This window comes from Nannospalax galili, unplaced genomic scaffold, assembly GCF_000622305.1.
Source record: "Nannospalax galili isolate Female #2095 unplaced genomic scaffold, S.galili_v1.0 scaffold312, whole genome shotgun sequence".
Classification (NCBI taxonomy): domain Eukaryota; kingdom Metazoa; phylum Chordata; class Mammalia; order Rodentia; family Spalacidae; genus Nannospalax; species Nannospalax galili.
In genome coordinates this window covers 6,175,426-6,199,904 of record NW_008335967.1, presented here as the reverse complement: position 1 = coordinate 6,199,904, position 24,479 = coordinate 6,175,426, and the positions used below count along the sequence as shown (strand labels likewise).

Sequence of the window (24,479 nt, the reverse complement as noted above, 5' to 3'; positions counted from 1 at the left end):
TAATCCTTAAAAGATTTTAGGGTTACCTCTTCAGAGGGGGGAATGTTAGAGTAGCCAAAAGCCCCATAAAAAGATAAATAACTCAAAGAAGGAGTACATGAAGTTATCAGAAAAAAGTGGTGGGGAGATATGGGAGGAGTTGGAGGGGAGGGAGTGGGCATGGATTTATCAAAACATCTTATATGCATGTATGAAATTCTCAATAAGTTATTTTATTTATTAAAAAAAAGTGATGTCTTGGGCAGGCGAGATGGCTCAGCAGGTAAAGGCACCTACCTCCAAGTTTAATGACCTAATTTTAATTCTGGGACCCACATTGTGGAAGGAGAGAACCCAGTCCTACAAATTGTCCTCTGATTTCCATATGCTCCCAAATAAATAAATAAATAAATAAATTTAACTAAAACATGAAAGAAGGAATATTTAGAAAAACCCATTTCTTTTTGTATTATTATATTAAAATATTATTTAAAAGTTTCAATGTAATTCTTACTCTTGTGAAAAACATGAACCTGATTTAAAAATAAAACTTAAATCATCCCTAATCTATATGGGGTTGGTCTTTACAAATATCTTAATGTGTATGATCAGCCAAAATTTATCATATAGGTAAGGTTTATATTTTATGGTACCTTACATTTCAAAACTTAATAAGCAAATTCCATGTCAGTAAAATTATTTAAGATCATTTTAATGTTTATATATTTTTTATTCCATAGACATCTTATTAATTTGTTCACTTTTCATGCACAGATATTTCTATAATAAAACCCTTACATACAAAGCTTTTTCTAACTCTTGTCTTCTCGGAGGTTTAGATAAGATTTTAGTTAATGTAGGTATGACTTGTAATATGGACAGAAACTGGAGTAATGATGGCAAACAAGCTCACTGAGTCATGTGCTCTTGTCACCTGGGTGCCTGGCCTTTTTCCTTGTGGTCCCCACCTTGTCCTCCCCTCAAGACAGTGAAAGGATTGTGGGTGTGCTTGAAATAGCTCTGGAAGCAACATATTCACATTTCTTGAAAACAGTGGGAATAATTGGCATTGTATGCATGAGATATTTCAGGACTGGGATCAAAGGGTAAGATTCTCAATGAAATACTTGCAAACAACATACATACACACATCATTCACCATGATCAAGTAGGCTTTATTCCAAAGGTGCAAGGATGGTTCAATATACACAAGTCATAAATGATTTATATGATTTATAAATGTCATTAATCATATAAATGGACTCAAAGACAAAAACCACATCATCATCTCAATAGATGTAGAAAAGTCCTTTGGCTAACAGGCATTTATGTTAAAAATCCTAGAGGGAGTAGGACTCAACATAATTAAAGCTATATACAACAAACCCACGACCAGGCCAACATCATTCTAAATACAGAAATAACTGAAATCATTCCCATTCAAATCAGGAACAAGACAAGGCTGTCAATTATCTCCACTCCTTTTTAATATACTGCTTAAAACTCTTCATAGAGCAATAAGACAAGAGAAGGAGATTAAGGGAGTACTAATTAGAAAAGAAGAGGTCAAGTTTTAACTATTTGCAGATAATATGATATTATACATAAAAGATCCCAAAAATCCCACCAGAAAACTACTAGAAATGAGTAACACTTTCAGCAAAGTGACAGGTTACAAAATCAATCTACAAAAATCAGTAGCCTTTCTAGATATTAATAACAAACAATCAGAGAAAGAGCACAAAACCCTCCCATTCAAAATAGCCTAAAAAATCTAGGAATAAATTTACCAAAGACATTAAATATCTCTAAAATGAAAAATTTAAATCTTTGAAGAAAGAGTTTGAGGAAGACATCAGGAGATGGAAGGACCTCCAATGCTCATGAATTAGAAGAATTAATATTGTGAAAATCAAAGTCCTACCCAAAGCAATCTATAGATTCAATGCAATATTGTGAAAATGACCATCCTACCAAAAGCCATTTATAGATTCAATGCATGCCAATCAAAATCCCAATGACATAGAATTGGAAAAACCATGACATTTTTCACAGAATTGGAAAAAAACCATCCTAAAATTCATATGGAACTACAAAAGGCCTCAGATAGCCAAAGCACCGCTGAGCACTAAGAGCAATGCTGGGGGGATAACTATACCAGATATTAAACTGTATTACAGTGCTACAGTCATAAAACCAGAATGGTACAGGCACAAAAACAGATACATAGATCAGTGGAACATAACTGAAGACCCAAAACTGAGTGCATGCAATTTCAGCCACCTGATATTTGACAAAGGTGCTAAGAACACATACTAGAGGAAAGACAGCATCTTCAACAAATGGTGCTGGCAAATTGGATCTCTACTTGTGGAAGAATGAAACTAAACCCTTATTTTTCACCCCACACAAAAATCAACTAATGGATCAAAGATCTCAATGTGAAACCTGAAACTCTGAAACTGTCAGAAGAAAACATAGGCAGTACCCTACAAGATACAGATGCAGGAAAGGACTTTCTAAATCAGGTATCAGTTCCTCAGGAATTAAGGTCAACAATCAACACATGGTACCTCATTATACTAAAAAGCCTCTGTACAGCAAAAGAAACAACAAAGGAAGTGAAGAGTAGGCCCACAGAGTATGAGAAAATCTTCACCAGGGACACATCTGACAGGATTAATATCCAGAAGATATAAAGAATTCAGAAGAACAAAGAATCAAGAAAATAAATATCCCAATTAAAAGATGGGTTATGTATCTGAACAGAGAGTTCTCAAAAGAAGAAATAAAGATGACTAAGAAACAGCTTAAAAAGTGTTCCAACATCCTTAGTAATTTGGGAAATACAAGTGAAAACCACTTTAAGATTTCATCTTACTCCAGTCTGACTGGCTAATATCCAGAGAACAAGTGATACCAAACGCTGGAGAGGATGTGGGGAAAGGGGAACGCTCATTCACTGCTGATGGGATTGCAAACTTGTATAATCACTATAGTAAGCAGTGTGGAGAACTCTTTAAAAAAAAACTAAAAATGAACCTACTGTATGATCTTGTCATACCACTCCTTGGCATATTCCCAAGGGACTCATTCTACTGTAGAGATGTTTGCACATCCATGTTTATTGCTTCTCTTTTCACAATAGCTAAGAGACGGAAGCAACCTAAGCACCCCTCAACTGGCAAGGGAATAATGAAAATGTGGTACATTTACACAGTGGAGTTCTACTCAGCAGTAAGGAAAGAACTGGAAACTGTTATACTAAGTGAAGTAACACAGACTCAGAAAAACAAATGATATATGTTCTCCCTCATTTGTAGATCCTAGCCCAAATCCCTCTATGTGAGTATATATCCTGATGTAACTGCAGGAACCAGGAAAATGGAAGGGAACAAGGGAGGTAAAGGGAAGAAGGAACTTGAGAGAAGAATAGTAGGAGATAGGCATTACTAAGGGAGAAATGGGTAAAATGTGGGCATTTAAATGGGAGGAGAGGGAGGGAGGGCTATACAAGGAACCTTGGGGATAAAGGAGAAGAAGGAGCTCAAGAGAGGGGGGGACAATAGGAGACTGGTATTATCAAGGGAGAAATGGGAAAAATGGGGATACTTTAAAGGGGGAGGGCATGGAGGAAGGGTTAGACAGGGAGAGAGAGAAAGAGAGAAGAGATAAATAAATATCTAGTGTAAAAAATCAGAGCGAATCATGTTAGTCCAAAAATCTACTGACAAATCACACATACAATACCTCTTGAAGGCTATATAACAAAGAAACAGAAAAAACCTTCCTTTGAGTTGCTGGCCAGGGTAGTCCAAGAGACTCCCAAAATTACACATGCTATTGATTTTAAAAGCCAGGGGGTGCATGATCATATGAAAAGAGAATCTTATAGGCTCCTGGCACATTGCTTATATGAACCTACAGCAATGGTATCAGCATGCACAAGACCCATGCAAACTCAAGCAGACAAAAATCCCAGCACAGAACAGGTGAAACGGGCAGCAGGCCCCAACCTTGCCAAAGAACTATTAGCAGCTGATTATTGTTGGGTGAAAGAGAATTGATCTTCTTTAAGGGAGTGACTCTACATAGGCTGAGTAGATCACAGTGGTTGAACTTGCATCGAGTTACATCTGGGTACATTAACTTGACTTGATAGGCCTTAACACAAATGACAGAATGCATGAAATCCAGAGGCAGGTGCTGGGAGGTTGCAGGTGGGTGAGAAGGTATAGAGATGATTAAGGTGTTTTGTATGAAATACACAAAAATTCAATAAAAACATACAAAAGCTTCTCAATTAAAAAAATAAAAAGCTAAAAATAAAAATTAACTTTAAATATGCATATATACTGATTGCCTGGTATGGGTGTTACTATTAAAAACATGAATTATTGCCCCCAAATCTTCAACATTTGTTGCCTATGACATCTCCTTGTGCATCTTCTCTACCTACCAAAATAAAGACCTGTATAAGTCAGTGGGACATTTTAGAAAATCTGTGCTCTACAGACTCATCTACACACTGTCTAGGGCCATCCCTGGGTATAGTCATATAAAGCACAGAACAAAACTCCATTGCTTAAATTTAATAGCTGAGCATAGTTTGTGTGTGCACAGAAAATAAAACACTCAATTTCTTTGGGTAACAGTGGTTAGTGATTTTCTTCTAGTCAACTACTTTTCTAAATCTCCAAGAATATTTTTTAAAAAGTTTTTTGAGATAAGGTCTCACTCTGTAGCTTGGGCTGGCCTTGAACTCATGGAGATCCTTCTGCCTTAGCTTTAGAAGTTCTTGGACTACAGGCTTGTGCCACTCAGCTAAAAGTCTCTAAAAATTTAAACACCAACACAGGTGGATTCTGTCCAGGCACTTAACTGAGATGAAATCTTTGGATACTTGGCTCTCCTTTAAGTGTTAAATATTTATGTTTGTCTGTTTTTACAGCTGTCAACATTTTCGAGACATTTCAATAACAATTGAATATTTATCATCCCTAGAAGCACTGTTAAGGCCATGGCTGGGTGGTTACCTGGGTTTGCTGAAGTCTGAGAAGTACATTTCGGCCAGCAGGTACCACTGGATGCCTCCGTTGTTGCTGTACTGAAGGAGGATGCCCTCCTCTCTGCTGTCAGGTTTGTTGCATGTGGTGCTCTCTCCTCCTATCTGGATATAGAACTGGACAAAGTCCACCCAAGAAGTATCCAGATCCCAGCTCACCAACTGTCTTTTCCCGGCCTTTCCAAAGGACAGAAAAATTACACAGTCAACTGGGAGTTCTTTGGCGTTTTGTAGCTTAGTTTCAAATTCACATGATCATCTTAGCACTGGAGGCAGTTTGGCTCCAGTTAACACTTGGAACAAACTTTGCCTTTCTGCCATCTCTGCTCTGGCTAAGGTTCCTGTTCTGGATACACTTTGCTTTCCTATCTCCGTCTCTGATACCCAGACTTAGTTATGAGCCTCCTGGGAATTTCCTACTATACCAAAGAATACTTCAAAGTTATAAAATATAAGGCATGTTTTGGGGATAATTAAAAGAGCACACTGCTATGAAAAGATCTAAAGCCAATTAAGAGTCCAGGATAAACCAGGGTGCATGCAAAATGAAAACTGAAGTCAATTCTGAGTTTTAAAACTCTCAGTTTCAAGCATGTATTTAAGACAATCTTATTATATGTGTTTTTTTTTTCTTACCGTTCATTTGAAATATGAAAACGTGAGAACCCCCCAGAGATCCTAGTGTTTTCGACAAGAAAACCTAAAAATCTTAGGTTAATCTCAAGCTAGCAAACGTCTATGAAAAACTCAGTATGTGGAAATAAGCCAGAAGGATAAAGATCTAAGGTGAGGAGAATTATAAAAATCCAATTATCACAATTAGCTGGTTGAAATGAGAATCTGTTGTGAAATTCTCAGAGCAGGTTTTTTTTCCAGGAAGTGACAGCGTTTGTCTACAGAGACTTGGAAACTGTTTTGTAGGATTTTTGTAAATGGTGGAAAATACCACATAAATGCTTAGTTTGGCACAAAAAGTGTTTTTTCCTAGAGAATAGCACAAATCACTTTCTTTTGTTCAGTGACCTCAAATGTTGAACACTGTTTTGGAGGAATAAGAAAAAAAAGAAAAGGGAAACGGCTCATGACAAAGTGTTTGCTGGAATTTAGAGCACTGTGTAACAGATGCTGTGACGTTTTCCTGCTTCACTATGATGGATACATGCATGCATGTGTAAACTCACATGCACAGGTCATGTGTATCTATGCACTTGTGTGCTGAAATAACAGGTTAAGCATCCCTTTATTCCTGGAATGTAGAAATTGCTCTCCAGCTGATTCGCAACATTCTGAGAATACCTCAGATATCCTAGTATTTTCATATCTCGGGATCTGCTCAGGAAGAGTGGTTTTTAGAAGAAAATCTAAATTCTAGATTAAATATAATTTAGCTAAAATAAGTCTTAACAGTTAACAAATAACTTAGTTAACAAAACCTTTAAATTGTTATGAATCTTCACTTTTCATCTCCCATTAAAATTTTCTTTAATCAAAGTGCCACGAGACACAAAAACTTATATTTACTTGAAAATAACCATTTCTTTAGACTTTTTTCTAATTTTAATTAATTTCTTTCCTTGATAATTACACCATGAAGAATGTCATGTGTTATAAAAACCACAAAAGGAGAGCATAGTCTTCTGACAAGGACAATGATGAATGATGACATTTGCCAGCTACAGACTAAGACCTTATTATTGTTACACAATCACTTACTAATTCTAGGCCTATTTAGTCTTCTGAGTTTTCACTGATATGTGAATGCCTCCAAAATGATATGCATTTTGGAGGTGAACACTTTATCTAGAGATAAGTTCAAGAATAGCAATAAAAGCACAATCAATTACATATAAAATCAGAGAGGAATTGTAAGAATAAAGTGATGACTATAGTTTGCCCTAGCTCCTGCAAGCATCACAGCAGCCTTTTAGTAGGATGGGCAAAGGTTTATGTGACAAGGGACAAGGTTAAGGTAGGGCTGTGGAGCCATCAACCTTTGATGACGGCAGCTTTCTGGCTGGAGCTGAGGACTGGGCTTTAAAAATGAATACACACTATGCAGGTAGAGTATCCCAAACGTGTGGCAGCAGAAAGATGGAGGGATTTTAGCTACCTTAATCTAGGGTGGTGTGCAAATAACCTAAATCCTTACTTTGGGTTACTGCCTATTCTCCACTTCAAATTCTGCATGTGAGGAATGCCCAACTGTGTTCTAGCTCTCCCCTGCCAAACTAGTGGGCATGTGAGCCCGGCTATGGTAGCCAGAGGGATGTATACCACTCGTGGGACACTAAGGTGCCAATCTCAAACCTTCCCTGTTCTTCTTTTTGAAGTGTTGTGAGGGTTCCACTCTCCTGGTGACAGTCAATCTGATATAGGGATAAGAGTATGTGTTGTAGGTATCTGAGCTATTAGTATCCCTGAGACAAGTTCCATGGTAAGTTTTCCTTATTTTGATTGCATGGACCCAGTCTTTTACTTTTTTTTTATTTAAAATTATTTCTCCCATTTAGAATTCTAAACAGATATGAAAGAGAAAAAGGTTTTTTAAAAAGGCCCTGAGATATTTTGACAAAAGTCCAGAGGGGAAAGTTGAATTGGGAGATGAAGGGAAAATTTGTACTTCTGAAATGATGTTTTTTTAAGTATGTGGCAAGGCATATATGTAGAAAAATTTAATGATTATCAATTTAAAATTACTCTAATAAACTGTAATTATGATAACTAATGCTTATTGAGCTCGTTATATGAGTCCAGCATGATTCTTTTCTCTTTAACTTACTTATTACTCTCAAAATTCTACTTTGTGGACATGAATATTGAGCTACAGAGAGAAAACCAACAACTCTGCAAAGTGAACCAGCTCATGAGCTTTGGGATACAAACCTATCCAGGCAATATGACTTCAGAGCTTATTTTGAATTAAGTGGAAGAAATATTCACATATAATCTTTATATGTTTCAAATCTCTCTCTCATGCTTTCTGCATGTACACATATATTCACCAGTGAAAGATTTGCAATCTCATTTTAAAATTGAAGCTGACAGGAAGCATAACCTTCCAATTCTGCAACTCCACATGTATCCATTGGATATTGATCACTTATTGACTATTATTTCTAATAAAGGTAATTAGATGACTTTCAGTGTCAATGGCTAGGGAATGTTAAGTGGATCCATCCTGATCTTCTTCCGTTCTGTCTCCTTCAGTTGTTGCTGATTGTTTCACACCTGCATCCAAACAAAACCTGAGCCTATTTTTGCACTCACATGAATTAACTTGTCTTGGATTTCTGCACAAATAGATTCTGCAACATATCAGCCTTATGGTATATCATTCACACCTGTCTACTTGTTATGGAATGCAAACTGAGACATTTCCAATTGTCCCAAAACTGGAGGCTGCAATCCCTTCTACAAAGAAATGGTATTCAATATTTCATATCCTAAAGACAGCTGCCCATAATTAGGGTTGGACATGTTATTCAGATTGGAGACTGGACCTGCTCTTCATATTTTCTCCTTATATAAGAGGTGAATCAGAGCAGAGAGGAAAACTATGTCTGCCTGGCCTAAAGCAAGGAAGGAGAGGAAAGTGGTTTCTGCTCTCATTCTCAACCAAGTAACATGGATTGGTGGTATTCAAAGGGGATGAAATTTTGTGATTCTGCCTGGCCCCTGGCCCCTAGGTATCTACCAATTTGCATGCCACTGGGAGAGTGGAACATTGCAAGAATAAACTTTATGCAGTGTTTCACACATCAGCAGACTCTACCAGCAGTCACCAAACTAAGGTAGAATAGCTCCTAAGATGCCGGCCCCATCCCCTGGGAGCAACGTGGCACACCCCTCACCTCTACTATCATTCTTCTTTCCTTCAATCACATTCCTGAGATCAATGGATTGAAAAATTCAATAAACGTGTACAGGAGCACTGTCCATATGATAAAGACTCTTCTACATAGCTGACACACACTAACTCAGCCTACATGAGAATCCTAATGCAGGGCTGGAGAGAGGGATCAGCAGTTAGGCTCTTGCAGAGTGCTGGGATTCCATTCCCAGAAACCACATGGTGGCTAGCAACCATCATTAAGTCCAGTTCCAGGGGATCTGATGCCCTCTTCTGGCCTCTGTGGGCACTGAATGCACACGGTACATGCACATACAGGCAAAACACTCATAAACATAAAACACAGAAGAATCATAATGAGACCTTCTTATTGTCCCAGTTCAGAATGCACTGTGAAAAAGTCTTATGGTAAACCAGCTACTGTCCTGATGGCTCATCCCAACTTTGTTGAGGAAGCTAAGTCAGAAGGGGATAAGGAATGTGCTCAAAGTCATACAGCCAGGAAGTCATAAAATCGACTGAATCACTCAGTCTGACTGTAGAGTTGCTGTCCCTAATCTCGAAGTCCTACCCTCTCTAAATCTGTCCTTCTCTCACCCCAGGCTAGCCCACTCACACACCCTCCAAAGGTCAGAGTGAGGAGAGACTAAGATCCTGCTCTAGTCAACAACCCTCAAGACATAAGCCTGCTTAACACTGGAAGAAAGGAAAACAATGTGTTTTAAATCAACTGCAAGAGATTTAGGGGGCTGGGATGTCACTTGGTGGTACAGTGCATGCCTACCATGTTAGAGCCCTTGGATTCAGTCTCCAGCACTGTACAAAAAAAAATACAAAAAGAGCAGTAGAATTTAAACTAGCTTAACCTAGACTTATAGTAACCAAAAAACAATCATAAAACTGTAAGTTTGCTAAGATGTCACAAAAGGATAGGCATGTGGCAAAGCCAAATCAAAAGCAAGGGATATGGAGAACAATAAAATGATTTCATATTTGTTCCCATGGAGTTCAGAATGCTCTGTGAGCCAGTCTAATGTTAAATCAGCTACTGTCCTGATAGTTCACCCCAGCTCTTGGGCATACCTTACTGAAGTACAGAGAGGATCCAGAAGAGATGACCCCACAGCCTTGTTCCGGCTTTACAATTTCTCCCCCAATCACTTCTTGCCAGTCAGATTCCCAACCATTCTGGTTCTCAAAATCAGACATAATTGTGGAGGGAAGTGCAGCTTCTGGGTGGCATTCAGTGCCTCGGTATCCCTGGTCACACCTGTGAGAGAGCAGGGTACAGTAACAATGTCATTTGTAATGCAATGGCTCTCCTGCCTAAGGTATTCCCATGTATCACTTTCCTTCAGAGCTTATCCTTCACTCTAGATTTTTCTGTATCTTTAATGTGCTATGTGATATGGTACTATCTTCAGTTTTGCACATTCCCCAAATGGGCAGAATCTTTGGTTTATAGGTATTATGTTAAAATTGTGGAATTCAGGCATCAAGAAGTAATGAAGAATGTGACACATGTTTATGTGTATATGGGAGCAAGAGTTAGTGGAATTTTCCCCATAGAATTACGAATGATGTGTGTGTGTGTGTGTGTGTGTGTGTGTGTGTGTGTGTGTGTTAGCTCAACTAACATGCAACTCTGGCAATGTTTTGTAGTACTTTTTTTGTTAAATTATGTCTATTTTGAATCTGTAAGGATTCAAGTACATTTCTCTCTCATCCTTATTGGTGATAATCACCCTCCCTCCATGTGCACAACCTTGAGCTTTGGGTGAAGTGGTGTAGAAAGGATGTAGCAATGTCTGACTAGTGCTTTAAAGATGTTTGGGAGAAGGAATGGGAGACAAGAGCAAGGTTCTTTGAATAAACCTGCACTTTAAACCTAGGAAACCATATCTTGAATTTAAATTTTGAGGTTCAGCATTTATAGCTTTACATGAACAGTTTCTTTTACATCTAAAATAAGAACAGAAGGAGACTCACTTTCTTTTGGCTGTTTCATTACATATAGGTCTTTGCACGGACTCACATGATAGCTGTTGAGGTGAGCCCACAGACACAAACCCCGAGAGGCAGGGAGCAGATCAGATTCTCAGGAGCACATACCTGCACATGCCATGATCACATGAGCCATGTCCATTGCACATATTGGGGCACTGCTGCCCAATGTAAATGTTGTCTAAAGCCCACTCATCCTGTGCTGTGTAATAGTTCTGACTCCAACGGAAGCGGGTGGCACTGGACCTATAAACAGAGTGGCAATAAAAACAGTGTCTCAACTGACCTATGATGATGAGACAAAAAATACTAGAGTTCAACACACATTAGAAGACAAACCTTCTGGCATTTCTATTTAGCTGCTCAGCATTTAGCTTAATTTCCATTCAATTACTTTATAATTCAATAATTCTATCATGACAGAATATTTTTAAAGAAGAACCTGTCTACATTATATTTTAATCTTAATTCAGTTGAGGCATTTAAAGGAAAACAAAATACCAGATTTTTTTTGCTGCTACTCAGAAATTTGATTCTAGAAATAAAGTAAGAAAGAACATTCAAAATTAAGATATCTACTCACCTTTGGTATCATTTGTTCTCTTGATCTTAGCCAGTGAGATGCCTCACCCTAAGTGACACATCTACAATGGAACCTCTACACCTAAGGCTCACAGAACGTAGTGGAAGAAGGGGTAGAGAGACTACTAAAAATCTCTCAATGCTCATCAGTAAAGTTTCTTCAAGCAACAGAGGGTGATGAACACAAAAGGCCACAACACAAAGTGCAGAGAATAAGAGACTGTGGAGTGTGGGTCCCTGGACAGGACTCCAATATTAAACTTCACCTACCCAGGACTCATCATTGTGAAAGAGGGGATGGAAAGTTGTAAGAGCCTGGGAAGGAGGTGCATGACCATAAGGAAAGAAAGCCTTACAGGCTCCTAAGACCTTGTTCATATGAATCTAAAGTAATGGTGACAGCATGCACAAGATCCATGCAAACTCATTCAGACGAAAACCAGCATAGAACTCTGGAAATAGGCAGGAGGCCATAACTTTGAGGAGGAACTATTGGCAGCTATTCAGTGCGGGGTGAGGGAGAGTTGATCTTTAAGGGAGTGATGCTAGACAGGCTGAACAGGTTCCAGTGGACGAACTCACACTGAAGGATGTCTGGGTACACAAATGTGACTCAATAGGCCTTAACATATGGATGGTGCAGTTAGGAAAGGGGGCGCTAAATATGATTAAGATATAGTGTATGACATCCACAAAAATTCAATAAAAATATATTTTAAAAGACTACTGAAGCTCAAGACCAGTCTGGTCTACATAGTGAGTTCCAGGACAGCTGGGGCTACAGGGAGACCCTGTCTCAAAAAGAACAAAAAAGAAAAAAAAACAACAAAACCTACTGAACAGAGCATGTCTTTCAAGATGAGAATGCAACATATTTAACCTAGAATAACAGAATTTCTTAGAACAAGCACATTAGCCATTATTGGAAGACTTTAAATCAACTGAGTACAAAACAAAAAAAGTATTTGGGATAAAATTTTGGGGTTAAGAAGACATACTGCAACATTCTATATTATGAAGAAAACATCTGGATGCTAACTTGTGCTTGTTTTTACACTATCTTTGAGTTTCATGGACTAGCTGATCTTAGAGATGAAAATTAAACATAATTGGGGTCTTAATTCACTGAACTCAGATATAGAATCTACAGAATGTATTTTCAGTGTCTTGTTAAAAAGACTTCCAATCACTGACTACTAAAAATCATTAAGAAAAACTACAGCATATTTTTTGACCTTTCAGAGATCTCTAATGAATTCTTTCTGGTCAGAGCGCTAAACAAAACAGCAATGGAAAAAGGATCTGCAGCATTCTTGTGGGTGTTCAGTTCTACCCACTAAACCATTCTTTAGCACATTCTCTATGGATACACTTGATCTTACTGTCTGAATTATCCACTACAATCTTCGGTACTAATTATACATATTAAGTACTCCTTAAGTAGAAAAGATCTGTTAAAATACAGACTAAGCTTTTATTGTTTATTTTGCCAAACGATCTGTTGCTAATAGGCTGTATTTTCATTCCTAGCAGGATAATTCCAGGATTTACTGAGGTACTTTTAGTAGATGTAGGTTTACTTGTGCATGGGTGCCTGTCATGGGACCTAAGATGGGGCAGATGCCACGCTATGGCAGTAGGTTTATATTTGCAATTAAACAGTCATCTCGGTTTTCATAGTCCCATCATAAAACTGGTTTTTAGAAAAGCCTACTTTAAAAGTAATTTTATTGCTCTAGTGTATAGAGCCCTACAAAGTGAGCTAACTGAAACAGCATGGAAAGGAATACTGGCTGTACCCTTTTACTGATTACAATCTGAGTCATGTCCAGAGTCCCACATGACTAGTCTGTGAGCTCTTATGGAGACAAGGATAGTTTTTGTCTCAATAGTTTACACATGAACAGAATAAAGTAGCTACTGAAATAAAAGTGTCCTAAAAGTGAATCAATGAGTGATGGACAGCATAGGAGAGGCAGCCTGTTCCTTATTTCCAAAGGTAATAGACTGAGGAATGTACCAGGAGTCAGAGGATGAGGCCCCTATGACCCCCAGTTCTGCATCTTACCAACTGTGTGACTTTTAGTGAGAAGCCCCAGCTTTCCTCACATCTTAATAAAGGGTTTGGACAAACTGATTTTTAAGAACCCTTCAAGCTCACTAATGAATTGATTCCCCCAGTGGTGCACTGACCAAGATGACAGTTTATTTTCTTCAGTTATATGACTTTACAATACCAACAAAAATATTATTGTGAAGGTTTGCTACTTTCAGTATTAAAATGGGATGGAGATATTCAGAAACCTGTCCTAGATTTCCAATGCTACTCTGGTAGTCACGTGTACTTTCTAAATTCTTTTCCTAAGTATGTTGATCCTTATAACCATAAACTCTTGAAAAGGTATGTCCTTATGATAAAAAATTTAAGGTGGGATATTTCACTTAAATAATATCCACAGTTTAACATACTGGTGTCAATTGAATAATAAGGTGGGGAAAAGAGGTTGAATACTACTGGATTTCTTTTTTTTTTTTCTTGTTGTTGTTTTGAGATAGGGTCTTATTATGTAGACCTGGCTGGCCTCAAACTCACAGAGATTAACTGGTCTCTGCCTCCTGAGTTCTGAGATTAAAGGCATGTGCCACCATATCTGGTTTGGACTCATTCTTAGTGATAAAAAATCAGTTGTGTGAGCTATCTCCAGGTGATTACCTGAGAGAAGGCAAGGTGTGACCTTGTTGATTAACAGTCATAACATTGCTAGATGCTGCTCTCAACACAATACTTAATTTTCCAAGTCATTTTCTGTCTCTGTCTCTCTCTCTCTCATATACACATATATATGTTTATGAGTAGGTCACGAAATAAAGTTAACTTCTATTTAAAATCCAGTTATGGATTTCTAAAAGCAACAAAACTCGTCTTTATTTTTTTTTCTTCCGTATAAACTCAACTCCAAGACCAAAGTACAATGGCGTTGACTCATATCTCCATACCTGAGGAATCAAGGTAAGTGAAGGCTGACTAAATTGTATATTCCACCTTTAGAATTCCTGTAATTACATTTGCCCAATTATTCTGAAACTCATTCAGTCATTAGGTGTTGATTTGTTTATGAAGCCAGCAACTGACAGCTGTTTGGGTCTCATTAGGCCCTGTTCTTATGTAAATGTATCTCATAAAAATGAAATTAATTTTCATTGGGTAACAAATGTTCAGCTCATATACAGCATAATTTCTCTGAACAGGTGTATATATTGGATATTTCCACTCTAAAGTTATGCTATCTAGTACATGTTCCAAAGTTAACAGATCTGTGAAAATGCAAGAACCACACTTGCTTTAGTGTATTCAGTTTATATTTACATATATCTTTGAATCAAAATAGGAGAACAATGATTTGGTCAAAAGTAATACTGCTTCAAATTAGACTGCATTCGTTTTCCCCCAATGGAATGCTATGTGCAGAAGTTTGAAATAAACTTGATGAAGTTATCAAGGATTTCGAGGAGACTAAACAAATTTAATCTTTATAGCAGAGCCTTGAAGCATTATAGATTCAGAAACAATGACAATAACCAGTTTAACACTATTTTTTTTAAAAATATGGCAATAATGTTTACACAACTATTAGTCAGTAGGAGTGCTAAAATAAGTATCCTACTGGGTTGTTTATTTTTAAAAAATCCTCTCTTTCTTTTTCCTAAGTTTGAAGGAAAATTGAGAAAGTGGAATTAGATTAATTACTATATGTGCTTAAAGGCAAATGGCAACAGGAATACCATTTTGAAAATAATGTATTGTTTAAACACATTATTTACCTGGCATAACAAAATACTGTTTCACTATGACATTTTCATATACATATATGTATGTATACACACACACACACATATGGCATTGTGCTTTGCTCATATTCACTCCTACCACCCTCCCCTTCCCTCTTCTGCTTTTATGTCTCTCTCACACACATAATGTATTTATAAGATGTCTTTAGTAAACCATCACTTTAATTCAATTAGTTTGAATCAAATTTCTATTTACTTCTCCAACACTCAATGAGAACATTTACTATAGGATAGCACTGTACTGAATCTACATCGTTTAAGGGTCAATATATTTCCCTTCAAGGATCTAATTAATACTGATGAGGATCAACCTTTTCTGAATATAAAAACGTTCAATTCAGTGATGTTATATTTTAGGCTAAGGAATAAAAGTGCTACAAATAATCTGAGTGCAGAATAATCTACAAGGTTTTTCTGATCGAACAACAGTTTTGGACACCACCTAAACTATGATAGATAAGAATAATGGTCCAGAATGTTTCCATCGATGGAAAAACATCTCTGTAACACACTATCAATATTACCTTATCACCATTTTAAAAACTGAACCATACATGCCAATGAATAAGTCAAATAGTGATTTTTAAATAATGACAGAAATATACTTCATTGTGTAGTAATGAAAACAAAAACCCTAAGTAGCTTTGTACTCAGAATTATCAGTATTTCAATTGTTTGATGCGTAGTTTTAGAGAAGCGTTCACTGATATACAATCTTAGAAGGTCACTGGAATTAAATAAAAATCTTGATTATATTCCCAGAAGTAAACATAAAAGAACAGAATGTTGAATAGAGAGCTTCTTATGTAAAGAATCAATAGACTATTTTGAAAATGGTTCACAGTTCAACATAAAAAAATCCGTGGAAATTAAATTTTAAGCATTTCATTCTACCTGGAATAATAATGCATTGTAAGAAATAATAAAGGAGGCATTCTTACACAATATAGTAATTCAATCTTCAGTGAAAGGTGTGAAAGTAATTCTAGGTTGTTATCTACCCAATTGCTTTTATGGAAAGCCCAACTTTTATATAAAATAATATGAGAAAGTTTTGTTTGGTAATGTTCTCTTCATAAAAGAGGCATTGAAGGCCTATGTTTGAGGAAATGCAATGCTGGCCTCATTTGGGCTTTTCCTGCATACATCACAGAACTCTAGAATTCCAGGGCTGTGAGGGATATTTAAGATAATCTAATTAAAAATTCCATTACATTCATAAGATTCTGCTTTGAAGGGGTTGTGAGTGGTAAAGATCATGTAGCTGGTTGATCACTGGCAGAGCCATACTGATAATTCAGACCCAGTTTCTAGTTCAAGGCTTTTTCTTTGGTCAACCTTCTCGTGACATGGGGCTTTAGATATCCACAGCAATGAAATTTTCAAAAATCCACCCCCAATATTACAGCATTTTTCATGATTGGTTTAAGAGTATCTGAGAAAAATATTGTGAATTTTTTTCTTTCCTCTCAGATGTTCTTTCTTCTCTGTTTACTGAGATCTCTGCTTCCTGAGGAATGGTTTTTATTGTTACTGAAAAATATGTGACTAGAAAAGAGTATATGTTAGGCTTTTGATATAAAAAGTTGGGCTTTGCAGCAAGAAAATAAATCTGCAGTCTAAACTATTTGAACCTTTCGATTTCTATCATCATTCTCCTTTGTATGTCAAACCTAAAGGAATTGGCTTGCTGAGTTCTCACACAAAAATAAAACGCTGGGGCAAGAAGGGAGTCAGAAGCAGTTAAGACAAAGGAAACCATTTTTTCATATTTCTCGTCAGTTCGACTTTTCAAACAGCTCAGTGTAAAGGAAAACTCTGGGCATTTGGATAGAGAAAAAAATTACCTTGCCATTTTGTTTAATTTATCTTCATATTCAAGTGATGCAAAAAGAATGAAAACAGAAGCAACACTTATATCTAAGACATCACTGCTCACCAAGTTTTCTGGGGAAGGAGTACAATGACTCTTCTCCACTGTGTGAACTCACTGGCATGGTAAATACTTGCTGATGTAAATTCTTGGCAACTTGGCATACTTGGAAGGCATTCCTGAAAGAGAGGCAAAAGTTGAACCCAGATTCCATTTTTGCCCTTGAGAAGTGTTTTTCTCCGTACTGCAAGTAGGACATGATCTCATAGGAATACACCTGCCCCTGTGTGTCCCAAGTGCTGGGATTAAAGGTATGCACTACCATGCCCAGCATTAACACAGTCATCTTAACTATTGGCAATAGGGAGGAAATTCATGACTTCCTTCTGCAAGGTTAAAAGCATTTGGGAAATAACTGCAAATGAGATGCCATAATAGAGTTAAATATTTTTCACTTTTCACTTGGACAAGCAGAAAGGGACTAGGATTCATTCTGATCTATTAACATCAGCCTTTGGCAAAATCATCCATGTGTTATGATATTTTTGTATTTATTGAACTGTTCTATTTGTGTGTGCATGTAAATTTTTTTGTGCATGTAAATTTTATTCTATGAAATTGGATCTGTATTTATGTTTTGGTTTCTTGGGTCAGTAGGTACCACATTCCTTTACCTAGTCCACCTATGGTTGGGAAAGTTAATAAAAGAACAGATGAAGATGTGCTGTTAGGGAAGAATAGGCAAGTTTATAGAGGAAGAGAGCTAGAAAGTGATATTCAAAACTCCATCTGAGAGAATCCAGGCTTGAACTTATTGACATCAGAGGGAGTAGCTTCTTTGTGGTCTGTTGCTAACTTGATGTCAGTTTTACTTTATAATAGCACTGTTTCTTTTCAAATCAAATAAAATTTTATTTGCTTTTATATAAAAAGGAAGAAGTTATCAATCATGAACTTTAGAGAAACTATACGTACTTCTTGTACAAGGTGCCATGTGAGGCCATGGTTGGTTGAGTACTCCAGTTTCACCTGGTTGTCCATGTGTGGAGTGTATTTCTGGCCACACCCCATCACCAGGCTGAACTGAATCATATAGGATGCCCCTATTTGCATTGACTGTGTTTCCACATAGCGCATGCTTGAGGCAAGTTTAGAATCTCCTGTAAAACTGAAGGAGACAGAGGCAGAAATCAGACTTCTACAGAGCCATGCATCAAGGGAAAAATTAAGCTGTTCACTTTGTTTGGAATACCAAAACAGTTTCACTTTACTTATTTAAACCTTGCCCAGTTGTAGAACAGATTTCAGTAAGTCTAACAAAGAAGGAAAAGTGTTAGTACCTATATGTAGATGTAAGATGTATTTGAAATTGAAAACTCATGTATTACTCTCATTCGTCTTTGCTGTTAGAATCTATCTCAAGGAATAGTTCTAAGTTCAGAGGCAGTTTTATAAAAAATGATGAATATTACATGATTACTTATAATAGTAGTTGGCAGTAATCTAAAAGCCAAACTAGAGGGAAAATGTGAAAGCTTAAGTAAACTGGCATAGGCACCTGGCAGAATACCATCCATGTTTCAAATATTCATGAAGATGGTATCATCACTTAAAATGCATACTATGGTAAGTTTCAGTAACATCCACAAAGTGATACACAGAGGAAACTGACCAGAATGTTTGTGATGGCTGTTTCCTGGTGATGGTGAAAAATGTGAAAATTTACTAATTTTCTTTCTGTTTTTCTTATTTTCAATTTTTAAATATTCATGCATTCAATACTGAAAACATCATAAATGCATTTTTAATTTTTGTGCTACATCTCAATCCAATGCACGTGTTCTGTTGGGCCTCAAGTGAGTGTATGTCACTGCAGCTGCAAGTTGTTTGAAAATAGACAAAAGTGTTGTTATTTTAAGAAAAAACTCAAGGGATTTATAATCTATCCAAGATTAAGACATGAACACCTTTGCATCACAGTGACGTGGTCAGTGAAAGTCTTCCTGGGATCAGCTGCATTGGGTTTGCCTATCATAGCACCCGTACCTGCCGTACTGAAAAGGCCCAGTAGCACTCAACAATCTTCCCCTACTAGTGGGAAGGGATAGTTAGTGTGGACAAAAGAACCAATGAGAAGCTCTGTGAAGTTCTTGATTCATTTAATATATTAGGTTAATTATCTGTTGTGGAATCAGCAACACATGGAGTAACTACTGTAACTTTCTCCTTGCAAAGATTAAGAAGATGTTATTTATAGATGGGGGCTGGGAAGATTGCTTAGTCGGTAAAGTGCTTACCACACAAGCATGAGGACTCAATACGATCTTTGATATCCATATAAAAAGCTGGGTGTAGTGGTGTGTTGGGGAGGTGGAGACAGACAGATCTTAGGCTCACCAGTCATCTGAACCTAATCAGTGATTCCCAGGTCTCAGTGAGAGAGGCATTGTCTCAAAAAATTAAGGTGGATGGCTACTGAAGAATGGCATCTGAGGTTGACCACTTGGTTCCATATGCATGTGTACAGACACCAGTATGTCCACTCACACACATAGGAACATGTATCCACTCCCCAAAGATATTATTTAATAAATGGAATATTGTCCATATATGTAGTCATAATGAACTTAGACTCAAGGTTATAAAATATAAAAGCTTCTCCCAACAAAATGAATAATCACAATTTAACATTTTTTAACCTAAAACTTCCCCTGAACACTGAATAGGAAAACAGAACAAAAAAGCCTCAATCTCCACTTTGGTATCATGTTTAGTAACAGAAAGAAAATGTCACATTCAACACTGCTTGCCTTGTAAATTTAGCTAAGAAACAGCAAATGCCACAACTTGATCATCATTATTAAGAATGGTCCTCATCATTTGTTGAGTCTCAGCCAAGTCCTAAGACTGGGCTGAACACAATACCCACATTATCTTCCTTAGTTCCATCCTCACAGTAACTCTTTATAGTGGGAATAATTATTTCTTCTTAATTAATGAGGAAAAGGGCTAGTAAATGGTAAAGTCTCAATGAGAAATCAGTAGTGCCTGATGCCAAAGCCCCTGCCTTTCAATTACTTTAAGACTGAGAGAGGAAAGCACTGTAATTTGAAATAAATATTGCTTATAGTTAGTGTATAAGTGATTAATTTTCAGTTATTATGTAATGATACTATGATATGAAAAATATAAATCCATGACTGCTGTTACAGGTCAGAATATAAACATGAAATCCAGAAAATATAAATCTTCAGACTCAAATCTGAAGCAACACTGGCAAAATACGAGACACATAAAACAAAACAGGTACAAACTTATTTACATCCTTTTCACAGTCTTTTAACAGGCACAAATGTTTTCCAAGGTTTTTTGTTTTCCCTGTGAGAAATAAGTGCTGTTTTTTTACTTTAAGGGTTAAATACATTTTTGTAGAACTATTTATGAGTAAGGTAATTAGAGAAAGATGACTAGGCTTCATTTATATGGTTTTTCTTAACAAGATACATGTCTTCTGGGCATCTTGAGAAACCCCATGTGCAACACTGCACAGGACCCAAAGTCTGCAAGTGACAAAGAGCCACTAAAACCTTCTCATTTCTGCTGTGTATAGTCACACTTGCCCAGCCCACCATTTCTGAAAACAAATCAAAATTATTTTCACAATCAGCTTCTTATTACGATGGTTCAGTGTCCTAATTCTGTGCAGAAGCAGAGGGAAATGCTCAGTTTTACAAACATTGCCTGCAGCTCCCCTTTGCACAGGTGGAAAGGGAACTGTGAACTTGGCTAAGAATGCAAGTACTCAAACCTGAGAAGTGTGCTCTCTGAGGTACATTGATGACAACAGATTTTAAAAGATACAAAGACACCAAGAAGTAAACAAGATGAAAAGTCTATAAAGTTAGATGACCAGTCTATAAAGTTAATGACAAAAAAAATTCTTGCCTAACATTTACATCAACTAGTAGATCAGGAGTCTTGAGTTATTTGGTGTTTCCTACTATGGGTAGATCCTTTTGGGTAAGTGGCTCTGACTGTGAGGCACAGCCTCTTTTCTCTACAGCCACCTTTCAGTGACTATCCCACGGTGTCTACTACTGAGTTATCATCAATTAGACATAAGTAAAAGATGCTAGGCAGTTTTATTCATTTGGCTTTCATTGTAAGTTTTTTAAAGAGACAGATGGAATTGGCTACCATACCCCTTTGCCTGTTGCTCCAATGGACTTCCTTCCTCTCTAGTCTGGCAGTTCTCCTTTGGTAGCAATCACAGAGCTATCCTGTGGATAGCATCCTCTCTGCTGAGGTTGCAGAGCACAAAGCTAGAGAACACCTTGGTCTCTGATGGCCTGGTTAAGGTGTGACCCAGCCCTGGGCTGTCTAGGCTAGGGCTGCTTGTTATAGATGACAAATTAGCCCCTTCCGACTTTATATTATGGTCAGTCTTTTCTTGTTTTTGTCCTAAGCTAGAACCGAATATATTTCTATCTGACACTCCTGTCATTCATCACAGCATTAAATGATATCTATCCTGATGCTTTAATTGGAAACAAAATAACACAAGTACAGTTGTCCATGCTTTAAACTCTAGTCTGCTCATTGCATGGAGTCACTTAACTGTTTCTGATTTATCCAAGATTGGCGGAAAGCCAGGGATACTGGGTCTGCCGTTTCTCTCCTGAACGTTCTTACTCAGCTGGGGTTTGAGAAGCAGAGAATTTCATGGTCTGTAGTCCTTTAATTTACTGAGCTGTTCTTCTTTGCTGCTTGTTGAAGTCAAGATTTGTTTATAAAGGCAAAAATGATGCTCAAATGCTTCTGTTACAAGCATTGAAATGAAAAGAATAGCCCATGCCAGCATTTTGTGGAGAAATTCTGGGCACAGAATACACTGGGATTCAAGATGCTTAGCTTCATGCATGTTGTCTTACCAAGGTCAGGGTGTCTCAAAATAAAGGAGCACATTTTTAAAAAGTGTCTGCATCTACTTATAAGATTTAATGAGAGACTGAAGATATCCCTTTCTTCTAGACAGGACTACCTTTCTATCCCTCTGCATTTCCACATGGAGGAAGATTAACAGGCACTCTATAATGACACTTTCAAACAGATAACACCATAACTTGAGTTACCATAATTTAACACTTAGTTTGTAGTGTGGATCCTTTACCTCTCCCTGTCTTGCTTATTCTTGTCAATGCTGAAACTTTGTTTTCACGACCACATTAGAAACCTTTGCCATAGGGCAGGAGGGGAAGTCATATATTACTTAGCTCTGCAGCCCCTTAATATGCAGAACCATGCCTACCTCTCACAGGAGCATCCTGTGTTGAACACTATGGTTTTCACACATCTAGATTATCTTATTTGACCTTAGGCTCAAGATCATCAGGGATCCTTAACTGTGTAATGAAGAAGGAAAACTGAGAACTGGAGTTGTTGGCCCCAGGGTCACCCAGATGCTAAGACGCTAGCAGAAGTGTTACAGAAAGCCTTGTATCCACTTTGAAGCCCTTTCCACTATACCATGCCTGTGGAAGGCTCTCCAGGAATGTCTATTCAATCAAATGAGTCTGTGAATGAGGTTTCTGAATGGGGAGCAGGCAGGGTTTTACAAAACTATAGCTATTTAAATGCTACAACCAATGCAGGCAAGGTTCTTTCAATTAAAATCACTTTCTCTTTATTTTCAGAATGTCTTTTACATCTCCAGGAAAAAAAAAAGACTTTTTTTGAATATGATATGCAGATACACACAGCCAAAGCAAATGAGAATGTTTGGGTTACAAAATTCTTTCAAAGCAAATTCATGTCAAACAGCAAAGCACCCAAGGACTGAGCCACTTTTTGAGAAACAATCTCACTTTGTTGAGAATATTTTGTTTAGAAAGTCAATATGGCCAAACACTCATTTCTATGCCTTAAGAGAAGATACTATCATTATTTAAAGTTTTCAGAAACAACCAATATTCTGATTCTTCTTCAAGAATTTCACAGAAAATTTTACAGAAACAATAGAGCGCCACAAGGCTCTTTTGGTTTTGATTCTAGTCAGAAGTTTTAGTGATTTGCAGGAGATGTGAATGAGTCTCCTCTTCTTTGACACCATCCTTCTTGTTCTGTCCTTATAATCAGCAAGAAATGCTTACTGGATTTGGAAGAAAAACTTGTTGATATTATAGAATTATGGGTGGTATTTTAACTCAGATTACTTCTCCAATAGTATATTTCAAAGCAGAAGTAACCATATTGTTTTAGGGTTGCAATTTCACCATGTAGAAATAACCACTGTTTATATTATCATACACATATTTCCAGGCATTTTTTTTCTTAGGCTTAGACATAAAATACATGCATGCATGCTCAGACACTCACTTTTTTCTAATAAAAATCATTATGAACTCATGATAAATTTGCTTTTTCCTTTTTACAATGATTTTATCATCTTTCTATATTGAAAAAATGTGATGAGTCATTGTCATTTTAGTGAATAAAACCAATCTCTAAGGCTGAAATTTTGGGGAAGTGTGTCCATTTCTTCACTGCTAGATGGTGCTTACTTAATATGCATCCATATGGATCCTTGTTCACTTGTCCAGTTAGTGCCCCAGGATAAGTTTCCCAAAGCAGAAATGCTTACTGAGGCAAACTCACATTGTAAAAGTTGACACTGCCAGGTTGCCTCTGAAAAGACTGTAACAAGTTACATTTACCAAGAACATTAATAATGACTGGTGGTAACCATGACTAAACCTGTCAATACTGAATACTCATAGCAGTTTTCATTTTAGCTGCTTTATGTCTGAAGTCCCTTTTTCTGTGGTTTAGGCTTCCAGGGACTTAAAAAAATCTATTTGCATTTTTGTGTGGGACAAAGTATTTTCATGAACTTTGTCTATTAAAAAATAGTGTTAATCCTTTCCTTGCTGATTTATAAGGGTTCTCCACATTTTGAGGATCTACGGCCTGTCAGATATAAAAAATATTCATTTGCTCCTAACTTGTTATTAATGACTATTTTGTTTACAGCAAAGTTTTTCCCCTAAATACATATACAAGTGTAAAGTTTTTTAAATATTTCACTTATTTTTATTTTATGTGTATGAGTGTTTTGCTTGCTTGCAGGTAGGTGTGCCCATGTATACAATGCCGGTGAAGGAGATAAGAGGGTGTCAGAGCCTCTGGAACTGGAGTTACTGATGGTTGTTAGCAGCCATGTGGGTGCTGGAAACTGAACCTGTGTTTTCTGCACCATCTCTGGGCCATCTCTCCATCCC

At 37.2% G+C, this 24,479-nt stretch overlaps 1 protein-coding gene across 3 annotated transcripts in view; it reads right to left on the bottom strand.

Annotated features, from left to right (window-relative positions):
* The window catches only part of Reln (reelin), a 492,143-nt gene that overhangs the window by 122,029 nt on the left and 345,635 nt on the right, over positions 1-24,479 (bottom strand). For all 3 annotated transcript variants that reach the window (XM_008830753.2, XM_008830756.2, XM_008830755.3), the window contains exons 21-25: positions 18,178-18,370; positions 17,269-17,381; positions 11,007-11,144; positions 9,978-10,164; positions 5,016-5,221 (exon numbers count right to left, since the gene is read on the bottom strand). In XM_008830753.2, the coding sequence (XP_008828975.1) occupies positions 5,016-5,221; positions 9,978-10,164; positions 11,007-11,144; positions 17,269-17,381; positions 18,178-18,370 (837 nt within the window). The remainder of the gene's footprint in view (positions 1-5,015; positions 5,222-9,977; positions 10,165-11,006; positions 11,145-17,268; positions 17,382-18,177; positions 18,371-24,479) is intronic.